General features: G+C 43.6%; 1 protein-coding gene across 1 annotated transcript in view; it reads left to right on the top strand.

Moving 5' to 3' along the window:
* Positions 1–826: 826 nt before the first annotated feature.
* Positions 827–18,613, top strand: part of SH3RF1 (SH3 domain containing ring finger 1) — a 182,034-nt gene continuing 164,247 nt past the window's right edge. Inside the window, exons 1-2 of the mRNA XM_040470877.1 lie at positions 827–949; positions 2,480–2,966. Of these exons, the coding sequence (XP_040326811.1) occupies positions 2,574–2,966 (393 nt within the window). The 5' untranslated portion in view covers positions 827–949; positions 2,480–2,573. The remainder of the gene's footprint in view (positions 950–2,479; positions 2,967–18,613) is intronic.

Genomic DNA, 18,613 nt, shown 5'->3' on the forward strand with positions numbered 1-18,613 from the left:
GGCGGCGTGATGCCTGGGTGCGGGCAGACCGGGGAGCAAGGCCGGGCTGCGGCGGCGGCGGCCCGAGAATGGGCGGGCGGACAGCTGCCCCGGGACTGTCCCCGCGCTGATCCGACTTGCCCCTCTCGGACCTCGGGGGTAACAGCACTTCGCTCTAGCTCTCCCCAGCGTGTCCGGAGGGCCGGGAGAACAGACGCAGAGGAAAAGTGGGATCAGTTCCCGCCAGGGCCGCTCCCGCCCTTTCCGCGGCCCCGGCCCCGGCCCCTCCCGCGCCCCGGCGGGTCCCGCCCCGAGTCGTCCGTCCCGGGCCGCCGGGCACCGCTGGGCAGGAGGAGGACGCGGCCGGTCCCTGCCCCGTGGCGCCTTCCTTCTCCACTCCGTCGCCACTCCCAAAGCTCTCCGCCTCCGGTTCCTTCATCTTCTCGGGGCGTGTTTTCCCCAGGGAAAGTCGCGTGCCCCTGAACCATCCCTCTCACTCGCGCTCGGGGACCCCGCTTCCTGGACTCGCGGCCCTCGCAGCGCCCCCTCAGGCCGCCGCCCCCATCGCGCCCCCGGGGGCGGGCGGGGACCGCGCGCAGGTACCTCAGCGCCGGGAGGGAGGCTGCGCCGGCCCCGCGGTTCCCGGAGGTGCCGCGCCCGCTCCGGGGGGAGGCGCTGTGGTGCGGGGCCGCCCCCTCGCGCCCCGGGCGCCCGCTGCGGCTCGGCCTCCTCCTCCTCCTCTTCCTCCGCCCTCCTTGGCTGGGAAAGTGGGAGGCGGCGGCGGGTGTGTGTGTGTGTGTGTGTGTGTGTGTGTGTGCGCGCGCGCGTGAGGGGGGCGGCAGAGAGGAGTCTCCGGGTGCCGCCGCGGCGTCAGAGACACTGCGCGCGGCGGGCCCGGCGGGGCCGCATCTGCATCGGTCTCCGCCGCCGCTGCGGGGCCGCGAACAAAGAGGAGGAGCCGAGGCGCGAGGTAGGGCGCGGGGCCGCGCGGGGGAGCCGGCGCGGGCAGACGTTCGCGGCCGAGGAGGCGGTGGTCGGGGCGCTGGGCTGTCCGTCTGCCCCTCCGCCCCGGAGCCGGGACGGCGGCGCGGCCTCGCCGCCTTCTCCCGGCAGGAAGCTGCCCGGGCTCGGTGCCGCGGTCTCCCGGGGGGCGCAGCCCAGCACTCGCTGCCCTCCCGGAGGCTCGGTCTCTCTGGGGACTCCCGCCTCATCTGTGCGGCGTCACAGACGTTTCCCGGTGGCACTTTGTGGGGCTGACTTTCGCAACTTAAGGCTTCGAATGTATTTTTAAGTCCTTGAAAACTTCCAGCAGTCGTTCGGGGGGGGATTTGTGTGCCCGGCCTGACCCGAAGGGTGGCGGAGAGGAGGCTGCTGAAGGAGATCCCCGTTCCGGCACCCGCCGGGCCGCAGCCGCAGCGCGGGACCCTCCCCTGCCGCGGGTCGGCGACACCTGGCTCCGGGGTGTGTCCGCGGCGAGCGGCCGCCGCGCCTCCCTGCGGGTCGCGGGGTACCTGTGCTCGGCGGCGTGGGAGAGGGGCTCAGGGGCTCCCCGCTCCCCCGACTCCGTCAAGAACATACACATCTTGTTGCCCTCTCTCTCCCAGGCGCTCCCATTTGCACTTACTTCGGAGGTGGGGGGGAGGGTGGTGGGGTGGGGGGAGCGGCGCAGGCACCGCTTTAAATGCTTTTTTTCCCCCGAATGGCCCCATTTTCCTATGACGCTCACAGTTTTCAGCCCGGCATCCCATTGTCAGATTCTTTTGGTGATAATTTTGCCAGCTTTTTCTGAATGGGGTTAGGACGGGCTGGCCAGAGATCCGTTTCGGAGTTTGTCCACCGCTGCCCCCGAAGGGTGCTTTTTCTAGTTTCAGCTGCTTGCAAGCGAATTGCAAGCGAGTTGTGTCCCTCAGAATTGTCAACCTTCGGCTCATTTTGGTTGGGCAAGATTAAGCAGTTCTATTTTTAAGGCCGATGAAGAAACATATGTATTTAATATTGGGATCATTTACCACAGGCGATCACATGAGGCATGGTTTCTTAAGCACTAAAGTGGCTTCAAGACTGGGAAGTTTGTTGGCTTTAAAGATACTTTCAGGTAGAGGAAACTTTGAGTTGCTTCTGTTCAGCTTCTCGTATGACTTGAGGACGACTTTATTAAGGCAGCCGGTATCACTTTGAGAGCTGAAGAAGTTATGCTGTTTGTTGCATTTCCTAAATCCCGTTGCATTACAGGAATCCCATATAGTGCTTGATACAGCCGTTTCTGCCCAGTGAACTCCTAGATATCTTTAGGGATTCGTTTCGAATTGTTTAAAAAGCCCACTTTGTGTTTAACTGTTGACTTTGGAGTTCAGGAACCACATTCCAAAGCAAAGCTGCACTATTCAGAGGAAGCACTTTTGTGTACTTTTTTGGTTCTCGGTGCTCCGCTGTGAAACGTCTCAACAAGTAACAATACTAATTTTCCGTCTTCTCTCCTCCCCCTCCCCCGTTACTCCAGAGCGAAGTCTGAAATGGATGTTACATGAATCACTTTCAGGGATGCGCACGACTGTGAACATTTCTGAAGCCTTTTCTCAGTAGGCGAGATAAAGATGGATGAATCTGCCTTGTTGGATCTTCTGGAGTGTCCTGTGTGTCTAGAGCGGCTTGATGCTTCCGCAAAGGTCTTGCCTTGCCAGCACACGTTTTGCAAACGATGTTTGCTGGGGATTGTAGGTTCCCGAAATGAACTCAGATGTCCAGAGTGCAGGACTCTTGTTGGCTCGGGTGTTGAGGAGCTTCCAAGTAACATCCTGCTGGTCAGACTTCTGGATGGCATCAAGCAGAGGCCTTGGAAACCTGGCCCTGGTGGGGGCAGTGGGACCAACTGCACAAATGCATTAAGGGCTCAGAGCAGCACGGTGGCTAATTGTAGCTCAAAAGATTTGCAGAGCTCCCAGGGCGGACAGCAGCCACGGGTGCAAGCCTGGAGCCCCCCGGTGAGGGTGAGTAGCCTGCAGAAGCAGTTTGGTGAATCAAGGTGGTGACAGCTACATTTTCTTTCTTTATGCTTCAGCTTGAGATTTGCTAAATCAGTTCACTGCTAAGGAAGCCACACTTACTGGAACAGATAGGAAATTGTGCCTCGGGATTTTTTTTTTTTTCCTTTTGGAATGAGCGTGCATACAGATAACAAATTTTTGTTTTTTAAATTCTCTCCAGATAGCCGCTATTACCTTTTAAGATAAATTTTGGGAAACAGGTAGCAATTATTCACTGAAACCTAAAACAAAGCAGTTTTTTGGTGCTCACGTTAAAATGGAAATTTGGTATGATTTTTCCTTTTTCATGGAGTTGGGGAAACCATAATCATGTATGGATGTATACATATATGATATATGTTGTAAATATGTGTGTGGGTGGATCATAATAGGAAATTAAACCTTAATTTGTATGTTGCATTGGGCCATTCGAGCCATTCTTTTGGTTTTATGAATGCACAGCACAGAATTTACTGGTTGGAGGAATTCTTAACAAATCGTGGCCACAGGTAGCAGAGTTTGGTTGCTGTAGCAACGAAATGTCATTTAGGACTACAGTGTAACAGAGAATCTAGCTTTTATGTTGGGTTTCATAGGGAGTGAAAAGAAATGTTTCCATCAGAATGATTTTTCTTGGGGTTTTGGGTTTGGGCTGAAATAATTTTAAATGAAGGTAAATATTTGGACAGTTACCACATTTTAAATTCCTAGAACGTAAGATATTCTGAATAAATCTATATTATGTTATGGGTAATGGCATTCCAAGTAAGACATGTTTTTCTCATTTTTGTAAAAATAAAAAGTCGTTATGGGCATCAGATAATTAAAACAATTTCATTTTTGTCGGAAGAAACAATTCTAATGATTGGCCAAACTGATAAAATATATATATATATTTTTTTTAATTTTTTTTTCAACGTTTATTTATTTTTGGGACAGAGAGACACAGAGCATGAACGGGCGAGGGGCAGAGAGAGAGGGAGACACAGAATCGGAAACAGGCTCCAGGCTCTGAGCCATCAGCCCAGAGCCCGACGCGGGGCTCGAACTCACGGACCGCGAGATCGCGACCTGGCTGAAGTCGGACGCCTAACCGACTGCGCCACCCAGGCGCCCCGATAAAATATATTTTTAAAGAACAGTTAATTTGGATGAGAATATATATTTCTTTCTCAAATATTCTTGGTAAACACTCAAAGCTGACTTATTTAGTGTTGGAACAGCCTATTGGGATGGCGTTAGACGGTGTTAATTCACAGATGTGAGTGTCAGACAGCTATAACCATTCCCTCACTTTCTTCTCAGGCTCATCTTTTAAAATGATACAACGTGTTTCTATCACTAGATGTAAACTAGGAAAGTGTCTTAATTACTAGGAAACAGTTTCATTACTAGGCTATCCAGCTTCTTTTGATTTATATTTAAATTTTTTTTTTTTGAAGATAGTGAGAACTTTGGGTTAGAAGACTGTGTGCTGTGAACTTGGTCTGCTTATAGTACTTTTCTTAGATTTCCTTTATTTTATGGAGTTTCCTGGTGCATTGGTTAATGTGTATGGTCATTAATATTTTAGCCTCAGAACCAGTGATCAAGTTGATTATTTCTGAGACACCTGACCCAGGTCTGCTCAGCTTAATGAGAGAGTGGATTTGCTTCTTTTGGAGAGATTTTGTTTCCTTCTTAATTGGCCTGGAGAGATTGTAGCTTCTGGCTATGGTGGAAGCATCTTAGTTGTTGACACATTGCCTTACCTGTTGTGAGGAATGCACTGAATGTTTGATTACTGATAAAAAGGAATTTAAGAAAAGGGCTCAAGCATTTAACTTAACATGCTTTGCATTTTAAGTTTTCTTTCTAATAATGGAGATTGACTATGTAATGTTGTAATGTTCATTTAGTTCAACTGCTAAACTTCCCATATTGAGCTTCACTTTTCTTGGGTAAACTTTTTTTTCAGATTTTGATGATGTTGCTGTTATTTTTCTGGCTTCTATGATTTCCTAATTTGCTTCATGTTTCTTCTTTAGCATGAGAAAAATTATTCACCAAGAAGCCCTGCTCAACTTGAGCCTTGCACCTTGGATAAAATAGTTGAAGTCCATAAAACAGAAGATGATGTCTGTTACGTTGTAGGGTGGGGAGGCATAGAAAGTAGAGGACAAAACAAGAAACAAAATTATTCAGTAACCTGGGTTCATGCAACTGTTGCAATTCTTATAAAAAGAACAGTTTTCTTTTTCTAGTCTAAAATAATTTCTCATTAGCAGTTACTGGTAGCTTTTGCTTTCGAGTATTCAAAAGAATCAGGGCTACATAAATAGTCCAAATACCTGACAGATAAATACATCTCAGAAAACACTCCTTTTAAAAAAAAAAATCAGTAAGGTACAGACATGTGGAGGTTGTAATGCACTCTTTTGGACACTTTCCTGAGGTGAGTGACCATAATAAATCCCAAGCAAGCATTCTACTCTCTTAGATGTTCTGACACAACCGAGTGGTGCATGAGCCTGTTTCCACATGTTGCGCAAAGCTGAAAGTGATAACATGTGGAATGTTGCTTCAGTTTATTAGTTATGTTCTATGTTCCATTAGATTGTGACCATGTGGCTTCCTCATGGGCTTAGCCGAGGTAGATGGAGTGTTATCAGCAGATACGAACATTTCCAATGTGTGACACAAATCTTGTTCCCAGAATTTTAGTGTTTCCTGCCTAATATGAAGGAGAAAATGAAAAAGTGTTGGATTGGAGTCACCATGGGAATCTGTCAGTTCTTTAGCACAAGTAAAGAATTCTTCTTGGTTTTAGGCCAAAGTCAAGCAGTGGAATGAGCCATAGGGAGAGGGTGACTGCAGATATCTGTTCAAATGGACTAAAAAATACCTGCAGAAGAGAAATAATATATAAATGTCTATGGAAAATTACATATGGAAAACATGTTTAAGTAATTTCTGCAGAATTATCACATAATGGAACAGTTAGATTTCTACTTTCTATGTGTGGTTCCATTCATTCAAGATCTATTAATATCTGTGCACCTTTCTATCTGTCTAGGAATTACTACTTAATGACTTCACACTGCCTCTATTTCAAAGTGAATTTATTTAGTAAAAATAGAGCACATAACCAGCGATTTACACTAATTTACACTTCACTTACTCTTTCCTTTAGCTAACAAATATTTATTGAGCACTTACTGTGTGCCAGGCACTGGTCTAGCTGCTCAGTAGAAAATGATGGATAAACCAGATAGAGTCCTGCTTAAGAACTTATGAGTATGTATCATTCTGAAGGACACACATTAATGACATAATAACAATGCAAGTATGGAATTAAACTTGGTGAGTGTTATGACAAAGTGAGGGGAGAGGGTAGGAGAAGGATCTGTATTTAGTGTCAGGATAAATATTGTGTGTGTGTGTGTGTGTGTGTGTGTGTGTGTGTGTGGTCTTCAAAAGCTTCCTTGAGGAAGAGGCATTTGAGCTGAGATCTTAAGGATAAAATGATATTAATTAGTTGAGAGAGGGCTGGGCAGGTGAAGAGGGGTTGGGAGGAGTATTCCAGTGTCCTTGATCTACAGCCCACTATATGGCTCCTGGGAGGAACTGATATAAGCTGAGTGTGAACTAAGCAAGGGACAGAGACAGTGACTGAGATGAGGCCTCAAGTATAGTAATGTACAAGGCATCAAGAGGCACCACAGGCCATCTGGGGTCAAGGGCCAGATGAGTGGTATAGCTAGTAAGTGCTCTGCAAGTGAGATTAGGGAAATGAATCATTAGGACTGAGATGATCATCAGGGCTGAGAACAGAAATAGGAGCTTGGTGTCAAAGGACTGAGAGAGAAGAAAGGGAATTCTAGATTTGGGGGAAACAGGTGAAATTTCTTCTGCAAGTGTGTAGAGTATGCTTTCATTTCTCCATAGCTATACTCACAACTCCTTTCTCTCCCTTATTGTTGACTATTATGGGCTGAATTGTGTCCCCTCCAAATTCATAAGATGAAGTCCTATCCCCTAATATTTCAGAATCTGACTGTATTTGGGAAATAGCAACTTTAAGGATGTAATTAAGGTCAAATGAGTGGGCCCTAATAAAGTAAAATATGGGTGGGCCCTAATCCACAATATGATTCTTTTTTTTTTTTTAATGTTTATTTATTTTTGAGAGAGAGAGAGAGAGAGAGAGAGCGAGAGCGAGAGAGAGCGCTCAAGAGGGGGAGGGACAGAGAGAGAGAGGGAGACACAGAATCCAAAGCAGGCTTCAGGCTCCGGGCTGTCAACACAGAGCCTGATGTGGGGCTCAAACTCACAGACTGTGAGATCATGACCTGAGCTGAAGTTGGTCGCTTAACTGAGCCAACCAGGTAATCCCTTTTTCAAAAAAAAAAAATTTTTTTTTTTTAAATATTTACTGGTATTCTTACAAGAAGAGGGGATTAGGACTCAGAGTGAGACAGAGGGAAGACATGTGAAAACACACAGAGAAAATGGGTATCTGCAAGCTAAGGAGAGAGGCTTCCAGAAGAATCCAGCCTTGCTGACACCTGGATCTTAGTCTTTTAGCCTCCAGAACTGAGGGAATAAGTGTCTGTTACAGCCAGCCAATCTGTATTACTTTGTTATGGCGGCCCTAGCAAAAACTAATATACTAACTGTGGATGTACTCGTAAAGGTCAGCCCCTTGAGTGGCCTCAGTCCACTGCCCTTCAGTCCTGGCTTCCCCAAAGATCTGCAGTGGTCTAATCCTTCTGTGCTCTTTACTCCAAGGTGCAATAAATTTGAGAGGTTGTTTAGTACCTACTGCCCTCCTCAGCTGCACAAGTGGCCCGGCATAGTTTTACAAAACAGACAGGAGGTTTATGTGACAATAAACCAGATATGTAGAAAGTTTTAGAGTTGAGAGAAGGAAGTGTCAGGAGGAGAGAACTATTACTACTTGCTTATCTACAGGTTCTTCTGGAAGTGGAGTCTGGAGAGGGTGCATGTTACTGCATGTTGAGGCATGACCCAAAGGCCAGAAAGGGAATTGAAGGAAGGGTAGGGGAGAAAGACAGGAAGGACTACAGTGTGGCTCCAGCTAGGGTTTGGGAAGCTAGTGCTATGAATTGCCTCATTGGCCATCTTTGACCTGCAGTCAGTGAACAGGTACCTGTGGAGAGTTTTTTTCAGCTCCATTCTAGGCTATGATCTGTCCTAGGACAGAGGTGGCATTAATGCATGTTCCTCTTGGAAAAGAGTTTACATTATGGGGAGGTAAAACACAAGAAACAGCCAACAAGGCAGCATATTGTAAAGCATCAAACCTTGGGATAAGAAATAGAATAAGTCTCTATAGTAAAGTTCCTGTTTCATGGCCCCTGGATTAACTGTCTGATCAAAGAGCAGAGTGAGTGTGGATTAGAGTAGGCAGCCTACCAGTGACACAAGAATTGATGCCTTCCTTCATGCGGGGGATTGGATGAGGGAGACGTTAGGATATTTCTGAATGGCTGAGTTAAAATAGAAAATGTGTTTGTTTTTGCCAAACAATGTGTATTCCAGATGTTTTTGGCTTATTTTATTTATCATTTCATTCTTGACCCCTGCTTCAGTTCTCATGTTCATCCTGTTCCTGACTTGACTTTATTCCCAAATTAGGCTCAATGGCTGGGGCTCAAGGCTCAGATTTGGGACAGAGACAGAAGGCAGGGATGGAGAAGGAGTCTGTGGTGCATACTGATTGATAATTAAAAAAAGAAATGCTTAGTGACTTTTTTTTTATATCACACAAAGTATCATGTAACCATTATCATGTAAATCTCACAACAACCCTCTGAGGTTAAGTACTACTCTTATTTAAAAAGTCTCTGGGGCCTCTGGGTGACTCAGTTGGTTAAGCTTCAGGTCTTGATCTGATGGTTCATGAGTTTGAGCCCCGCATGGGTCTCTCTGCTGAGAGCTCAGAGTCCCGAGCCTGCTTCAGCTTCTGTGTTGCCCACTATCTGCCCCTCTCCCACTCGTGTTCTGTCACTCACGCGTGCTCTCTGTCTCTCAAAAATAAATAAAACATTTTAAAAATAAAAAAAGGGGCACTTGGGTGGCTCAGTCAGTTGAGCGTCCAACTTCGGCTCAGGTCATGATCTAATGGTTCTTGGGTTCGACAGCTCGAGGTCAGGTCTGTGTTGACAGCTCGGAGCCTGGAGCCTGCTTCAGATTCTGTGTCTCCCTTTCTCTCTGCCCTTCCCTGCTCATGCACTGTCTCTCTCTGTCTCGAAAATAAATAAAACATTAAAAAAATTAAAAATTAAAATAAAAATAGAAAAAAATAAAAAGTCTTTAAAAAGAATGTGAATTACAATTTTTTTTAATATTTATTTTTTGAGAGAGAGAGAGAGGGAGAGAGGCAGACTGCAAGTGGGGGAGGGGCAGAGGGAGGGGGAGAGAGAGAGAGAGAGAGAGAGGCAGAATCGCAAGCAGGCTCCAGGCTCTGAGCTGTCAGCAAGAGCCCCATGTGGGGCTTGAACTCATGAACGGTGAGATCAAGACCTGAGCTGAAGTTGGACGCTCAACCCACCAAGCCACCCAGGCGCCCCAAAAAGAATGTGAATTTTAAAGGGAGTTCTGGTGGTAAAACAACTCAACAATGTACATGTATAATGTTATGAAATGTGTATATTATTCCACCTCTTCATATGCAATTGTATGTATATGCGTATAGTTTTTTTTTTTTTTTTGCTTTTTTACATAAGTGGAATTTCATGTTTTGTGTGTATGATGACTTGATAGTTCATTATTTTGTCTGGGAAACCTCTTCATATCTGAGCACATCTGTCTGCCTCATTAAAAACATCACACCTCTTTATTGAGGTTTAATATGTACAGAGAGAAGTGCACCTATCTTAAGTGAGCAACTCATTGAAATACCATGCTTCGTTCTTTGTAAATGACTAGTATTTTTCTCCCTGTTTTAAAAATTAAGATCAGACATGTTCATAGTAAAAAAACTAAATGGTAGAAAAGGATGTAACGGAGACAAAGTTTCTAATCTCTCTATTCTTAATCTCCAAGAGTGACGACTGAGAAGAGGTTTGTGTGTGTGTATGTGTGTGTGTGTGTGTGTGTGTGTGTGTGTGTGTGTGTGTTTTCCCAGAAAAAAAATTAATAGAAATAGGATCATATTATATGTGCTGTTCTGCAATTTGAGGTTTTCTGTTTGATGATGTATCTTTCATAGCTTTCCATATCTACTCTCACTGATGTATAAGAAGGCATTATGTACTATCATTCTCATTTTATGGATGTGGAAAGGATGACTGACAGTGGCTGAATAACTTGTTCTGGATCTCCTAGCTTGAAAATGATAGAGACAAGATTCCACCTTAGGCCTGTCGGGTCCCAAGAGCTTCCTTCCCTTACCCACACTCTACTTAAGTGACAGACAATCTTCCTGGGTCGTGGTTTGTGGCAGGGAAAGCTTTGAAGTGGGGGTTCTTGTCTCCTCACTGTCCTTGCTGTGTGCATTGTGGTTGTTGCTCTGAAGGGACAGATGAAGCTCCTTTACGGTGACAGTGGGCCAGGAAACCAGACCGTTAGCTTGGTGCATGGGAGGAGTGTGGTTTGGAGGTCAGAGGTTGTAGCCTCTACTTCCAACACTGCCATCAACCAGCTGCTTGGCTTCTCTGGGCTTTATTGTTTCAGCACAGGACCGCGCAACCTTAGGTCCCTAAGCTCCATGCAGGGAGTGGGGGGACAAGGATTGCCGAGTTTGGTTCATCTTACGCTTTTCAGAATGCTTTGTAGTGTCTGGCACATAGTATGCACTCAAAACGAGGTTTGTTGAATGAATGTTTTTAGTTTTCTAGGGCTGCGATAGCAAATCACCCCAAACTGGGTGGCTTAGAACAACAGAAGTTTATTTTCTCACAGTTTTGGAGGCCAGAGTCTGAAATCAGGAAATTGGCAGAGTCCTGCTCTTCCTGAAACTTTCAGGGGAGAATCCTTCCTTGCCTCTTCCCAGCTTCCGGTGGTTCTGGCAGCCCTGGGTGTTTCTTGGCTTGTAGATGCATCACTCCAGTCTCTGCCTACATCTTCACATTTCTTCCCTGTGTGTCTGTGTCCAAATTTCCCTCTTTTTACGAAGACACCAGTCTTTGGATTAGGACTTGCCCTAAACTAGCATGACCTCATTTTAACTTGATTATATCGGCTAGACTCTAGTTCCAAGTAAGGTCACATTCACAGGTACTGGGGGTTAAAACTTAAACATACCTTTTTAGGGGATGCAATTCAACCCATAACAGAATGAATGGATGCATGAATGAATGGTTGAGTGATGTGCATTCAAGTCACCTTCTAAGAATTCTTGGCTGTCCATTCTCTCAACAGTTTATTTATACTTAACCCCTTTCTTCGTGCTGTTTCCTCACCATCTGTAAAAACGGGTTAACACTGGGGCGCCTGGGTGGCGCAGTCGGTTAAGCGTCCGACTTCAGCCAGGTCACGATCTTGCGGTCCGTGAGTTCGAGCCCCGCATCAGGCTCTGGCTGATGGCTCAGAGCCTGGAGCCTGTTTCCGATTCTGTGTCTCCCTCTCTCTCTGCCCCTTCCCCGTTCATGCTCTGTCTCTCTCTGTCCCAAAGAAAATAAATAAACGTTGAAAAAAAAAAAAACAACAAAAAACGGGTTAACACTTTCTCTACCTATAAATAGGTTGCCTTGTGGATAAATGCAAGAATTGATGTGCAAACATTTTGAAAATTGTAACATCAATGTAAACAGATATATTATTAGTATCATTACTGTAAGAATTATCAGTCTTCCTCACAAGGAATGTGATACCATTTCTGTTCGGGGTAACAAGAACCAAATAACTGAGAAGAAATTGAAAAGATCACAAAAATGGATGTAGAACTACATAAAATGAGGACACGGGCTCAGTAATTTTGGTCCCTTACCTGTGAGAAATAACCTGATGAATGTTCATTCTCTTTGGCTACCACTTGGAGTTTCTTTCCCCATTTCCCCCATTTTTATTACTCTTCCCTCAGCCCTTATTTCTCCTGTGGGTGACTGAAAGAGAGGGAGGGAAGGCGAGATTATTCTATTGTTGCTGGCTGGACAGAGAAAGGGAAGACAATGAGAGAAAGTCTACTTTTGCTTTAGTCACAAGCCCTTGCCGTTCTTCCTGCTCTCTGAAAAGCCCCACCTCTGCCTCTGGTTCTCTGGCTTCAGCCTCCATCCCCCCTCCCACCCCCCGGTTCTAGCATCTGCTGGTATGGAACTTCTGTGGTTCACTCTTCTGCCTTCTAGCCACCTTGCATTGTCCTTTCATACAACCATGGTCTGCATTTTCCAAGTGGCTAGGAAGGGGGAAATGGAAGAAATAGTGGAAGGTTAAACATAGGTCCAAAAAAGGTGGGGGCAGTCTGTCATTTCTGACCTTGACTTCATCATTCCAAGAGTCCCTGGCTCTGCTTTGCATGCCTCCATTCCTTAACTCTCCTCCTCTGCCCCTAAGAATGCCTGCTTTTCCCCACCACAGTCAGACACTCACTGTTTATTAATCCATACTGTCTCCAGTCCATTGTATTAATATATTAAAAAAAATTTTTTAACGTTTATTTATTTTTGAGAGAGAGAGAGAATGCTTAGTGGGGGAGCAGCAGAGAGAAAGGGAGACACAGAATCCGAAGCAGGCTCCAGACTCTTAAGCTGTCAGCACAGAGCGCCATGCAGGCCTTGAACTCATGAATTGCAAGATCATGACCTTAGCCGAAAGCTGATGACTTGAGTCAGAGGCTTAACTGACTGAGCCACCCAAGCAAGCACCCCTCCTTTGCATTAATATGGCTTAAGTAACCCTGAGACAAAAAATGAAAAAGCATGTTTTATTTTAAGGTCAAGAGGCAAATGACTTTGTAATTCACTTTCTAGCAGGATTCTTTATGAGGGTCCACCCTAGCAGAGTGACGTAGTATGCATAGTACAGTATAGTGAGCATACTTGTGATAGAAATATTATGTATAGCAACATAGTATAGTGAGGAACTCAGATGTCAAATCAGATACCATGTCAGGCAAGCCTCTTTTACACAGCAACCTAACGTAGTGAGGTGTACTTGTGATAGAAATAGTACCCTTGGCAACACCTTTGCTAGTAAGGCCCTCTCACTGTGGAACCTTAGACCCCTCAGCCTCCCAAAGCTTTTATCACAAAGAGTGTGTACATCTCTCCACTTTTTTTTTTTTTTTTGAATCTCAGAGTCTTTTGAAAGTAGTAACCTTAAAAAGAAAAATTCTGAGCCTCAGTCACCCTTCCTGTGGTCCTGCAGTCCTCTGCAGCGTATGTGCCTGCCAATGCTTAGTCAAGAGGATGGCAGCAATTGCTTCATGAATGGTGACATATGGGTAGCTGTAAACACAGCCATCTTAAAGATAAATGTGTGAGTGGGCTCTTCCGGGGTAACAGGGAAGGGAATGGAGGTGCCATTTCAAATGGTTGACAGTAGGCAGTTAAGTGGTAGACTCTCTGAGCTGTGAAACATGGATAAAAGGGAGCAGAAGACTGTGCAAATGAATTTTCAAGTTACATTGAAAATAGTGCAGAAAGGCAAGGACTGTCACGTTTGAACATTTTTCTGTTAGCCCGAGGAAATAAAGAAGTCCTTATTTTTTGCAAGGAAAAAATCCTTTTGAAACAATGTATGTTTATTGTTTATAATGTTGGAATGAATAAACAGGAGTGGGTTTTCATTATTTTAAGATGTAGTGAGTGTTCCTAAACAATGAAAAATATTTATACAGAAGTAAAATTAAAGTTTACTGTGTGTTCCAGATCTAATTTTAATTTATGTGAGGGATGCCCCCCCACCCCCAGAATAGAGTAAGAATATCAGTGTGGGGTACCAGTACCCCTGGCATCTGTCTAAAATTTTTAGAAGTATTTGAAGACTAATATTTAAAAGTTGAACACTTGATTTGTTAAAAAGAGATACAATTCCTGTAGAGCTAAAAACATATGTACACTCCTAATTACATAACAGCTTACCATTTAAAGAATTTTAAAAGTTCTTTAATGGATAGATTAAGTATTATATGTGGTGAAATTATGTTTCAAACACATTTTTATCTGCTCAGCTTATTCAAAGTGACATTTAGTTAGCAAATCTCTTAGTTTTTCTGTTGTTAAACTCATGTTTTAAGCACACTTTTGATTATTTCTAGTATTTCATGTGATTTTACTTTTTTCCTCCACAGTTGAACACAGCTAAAGAGCTTAAGTCTATAGGCTAGATATTTTTGCTAATTTTTGCCTAATTATTTTCATTCTGTATTTCATTGTAGATGATGCTATGTGCTGGTATTACTACTTTCATTTTTTCTCTCTTCATTTTTATAAACAAGTGTAGAATATTAGATGATATTAACAACCTTAGGTCTATAAAGAGCCTAGGTCTTTATATAGGTCTATAAAGGTCGCTTGTATAACCTTAGGTCTATAAAGGTCACCTGTATAAAGACAGTGATGTTGCTGAAACTCAAGTGTTGATTGAAAGACATCATCATGTGACAGCTTGAAATGTTTACATATTCCAAGAAAGTCCAACTCTGATATCAGAAAGTATTGGGTCTAAATATGTGAGCATGAATACGTATGCTGTGTAGAAGTTGGGGATCACTTACATGGTGGCAAGAATGATGGAGACCTGGTTTCTAGTCCTGGTTGTATGACTGACTTTATACACTGGTGATTTCTCTTCTATAGGCTATAGTTTCCTTTTGTAAAATGAGGGCTTGACTGCTTGAGTTCCTTTGCTTCCCTGACATTTTTTGAAATAATTACGCTAGCAAAGGCCACTTTGACATTGAACATGCAGAGCAAACTGAGGTTGGTGTCTGCATATCACCTTAGTGCAATGAGGTGAAATGTGCCTCTTACAGTCACCCATGGACACCAGACCCTAATATCCCTGAGGAACCCACACTATTTCTGCCACAGGAGCCTTCAGAGGAACTGTTGGATAATCTGGCAGTTTGGATGTGAGGCAGAGAAGAAAAGCAAGGACAGTTTAGTGAGCGTGACTTGGTATCAAGCTCCAAGGAGGGCAGTTTGCTTGATGGGCCTCTTCTCCCTGGACTGATCTACCTGTATTCTGCCTGAATATTATCTTCATGTAGTTGTTACACTGCCTAAAATCCTGACAGAGATGGTCGATGTTTTAAAATGTTCTCTGCTCTCTGGAAGGGTATGGAATCATCTAAACATGTTGCTTTTCCCATTCTTACTGACTTGGAGAACACCTGTTCTGATGGACAGTATTCTTCATGCTAAAAGGGAAAGATGGTGGTAAGTGAGCTTCTTTGGGGTCAGACAAGCCTGGGTAAAGAGTGCAGTAAGGGGCTTAAGTGGGGTGACCATGTAACTTATTGTCTGCACTTTTGAGCTTGAAGGGATGCTTTTGATAATTTTGCAGAGTCAACAGGGGTAAACTGGGTCTGTCTGGGGCAAACAAGGCCATATGGTCACCCTAGCTGAGGGCAGTGTGAGTGAGCCCAGGAAATAGAAGAAAGTTTCATCCAGTATGGGGAAGATGCCAATGAACACAGAAGCTCTTTCAAACATTTTCAGGGGAAATGCAGGGGAATTGATTTCTTCCTCTGAATGCTTCTTTCTGTGGGCTCTGTGGTTTTTGCTGGAGAGAAAATGTGATGTGGTAGGAAAGGCAGGGGATTTAGCAATAGGCAGACCTTCCTCTATTCTTTGTTATCTGTGTGGCTCCTGGGCATGTTAGTTCATTAGCCTAATTTCTTCATTTGTAAAATGGTGAGGATCTGCTTTCCAGGGTTGTGAGGATTGTATGAGAGAAAGAATGTTAAATGCCTAGGACCTAGTTAGATATTCAATATGTGTTAGTACCTTCTGTTTTTCTCTCTTCCCAGAAATTAGAACTTTTAGTACCTTGTATCGGTTATATTGTAAAATAAACTGTGTGTGTTTGTGCACGTGCATGCGGGCGTGTGTAGTCTGGTAATTTAATCAGTCAAGTTTACAAGGTTAATGCCACAGGAGATTTTGTTCTCTTTTAAACAGACAGACTTGAGGCAGACAAGCTGATCGTCACTTAGTGACTGCACATGATGCTAACTATTTGGTTTAAGTCCTGGTTCTGTCACTAACTGTGGTGTGATGTGCTTCTCTGGGCCTCATCTGTGACAGGAGATGGTGAGCAACATGATCTCTCATCCCTCTTTCTGTTCTCTCATCCTATAAGAGACCCAGCCAGCGGGGTTCATTATATATTCGACCATCTGTGACTGTTTTCATGGCCTGCCTGCCTTCTTCCCTTCCTTCATTGTGGATATGGGAAACTAATAGTTCAAATGATTTAAAATACTGGTCTTTGATTTTGTTCTTTGGTGTAGTATTAAAAAGACTTAGATCTCTAAAACTTCTGTAAGGGAAACTAGATGTGCTTTGTAGCGCAGTTCTCATTTTTAAAAATTAATGTTAGGAAGGATTTTTATGCCATCACATGGGTCCTTTAATGCCATGTTGGATATAGAATGCATGTGTGTGTTTTATTCCTTTGTGGCTGACTTTTACCATTTCCTCCCTTTCCTGCCCCTCCGTCAATACAGCATCAAGATTATGTTCCTTAAGTAGATATTACTGGTCAATTTAACCATGTTTTGGTTATTTTTATATCTCCTATCTAGAGCAACTAATTGTTATTTTTATGTGATTAGAGCCATCTCAGGCTAAATAAATGCATTTATGTAACTGATAACTTTCTGATGAATTTTGAAATGCCACAACAGTGAAGAGCCTCACTGTGTTCCAACTTTCAGCAAGTTTGTGTGTATATATATATATATATATATATATTTTTTTTTTTTTATGGAGTTTCTATTTATAGTTAAAATATTCACTTCCTGAGTTTGAAGGGTAAAAAAGGACACTGAGTGAAGATTTTATGAAGATGGTCATCTACCGTATTTAAAAAGTCTCTTGAAAAGGACATTTCAAAAGCTCGTTGGTAACTTATTCCTGTGCCTTGCAAGCTTCATAGCCAGGAAGTTCTTTCTTTTGTATCAAATACAAATCCCTGTCCTTGCAATTTAATCACATTCTTCTAGTCCTGTCCTTAATGGAAAAGAAGTGCTCCCTTGTAGGCTCTCCTTCATAACCTTGCAGGCCTTCATGTAGCCAGACCTCCTCCCTAGCCATCTTTTATCTGGCCCTAATAACTGCATTTCCTTTACATGTCCTCTTAGGACTCATTTCCTAACATTTTAATCATTTTGGATGCACTCCAACTTCTCATCTTGCTCGGGTTCAAGTCCAGAATAGCTCTTAGCATGGTAATAAAGTTCTGAATAGATCATCATTCTGTGGAAGGCTCTCACATGATCCTCCTGAGCGTGCTGCTTGTCTTTACTTCTTGATGCTGTGTGTCTAAAAATAACTCACTACATTGCTGATTCATACTTTGCCTAGACCCTCAGTTTCTTTATTATTATTATTTTTAATGTTTATTTTTTGAGAGAGAGAAAGAGCACAAGTGGAGGAAGAGCAGAGAGAGAGGGAGAATCAGAAGCAGGCTCCAGGCCCTGAGCTGCCAACACAGAGCCTGACACAGGGCTTGAACCCCTAACTGCGAGATTATGACCTGAGCTGAAGTCAGCTGCTTAACGGACTGAGCCACCCAGGCTCCCCCGCTCAGAGTTTCTTTTATATAAATTTGTTTTCCTTCTCTTATTTGAGTGGTTAGTTTTTACTACCTTTCTAGTTAAACTGCCTCCTGTTGTTTCTATAATCCTTATCGTGGTGTCAGCAATTTGCAGCTATCAATGGAAACTGAAAAATGTCCATCCCAAATGCTATCTCTTTAGTAGATACTTGTAATTATATCGGTTTAATCTTAAACACATATATAACCTGTTTATCATATTTATTTTGAGTATCCTCTGCCCCCCATTTGGTATTTGATTGTTCTCTAAGTAATTGTGTTTTAGTTTTGTCTCCTGCACCAAGTTATAAGTAACTCGAGAGCAGGGACTCTTGTGTTGTAGGTCTTTTCTGTTCTTTACTGTTGAAAACTAGATGTTCAGTTCAATAAGCACATGTTGATGGGAATGATAGATTCTTCACATTCCAGAATCTCAAAGTTCATTTGAACACATTCACATCTTCCTAAGAGAGAGTGCTTAACCACATGTATATTTTTGGTGCACTTAATCATCCTCATTTCTCCATTATTTAAGTCCGCAATGAAAGTATTACCCAAACGCTGGGTAAACCCTCATGAAACTTGGCTGTAATTGGATCCTGAATAACAGTTCACTTGAGGGTGGCCCTTGAAACATTTGTGTTGCATCCACTATGGTGGTCTGGAAATCATGTTTTCCTAGTTTTATTAGAAAGAATGTTCTACCGAATTGAATCAAAAGCCTTACAAAAGTTAAAATATGTGATCTGTTATCTCCTTTCCCCTAGGCACATCATCGTTCTGACAAAGAGGAAAATGAAATGGATCTAATAGGAATTAGCTGTCCAACAGTCATGTTGATCTTTACCAAACATCTTGTGATTTCTCTGCTTGCATATTTACTTTAGGAATGCAACTATTAC

This window comes from Herpailurus yagouaroundi, unplaced genomic scaffold (genome assembly GCF_014898765.1).
Source record: "Herpailurus yagouaroundi ecotype Mexico unplaced genomic scaffold, PumYag 28, whole genome shotgun sequence".
Classification (NCBI taxonomy): domain Eukaryota; kingdom Metazoa; phylum Chordata; class Mammalia; order Carnivora; family Felidae; genus Herpailurus; species Herpailurus yagouaroundi.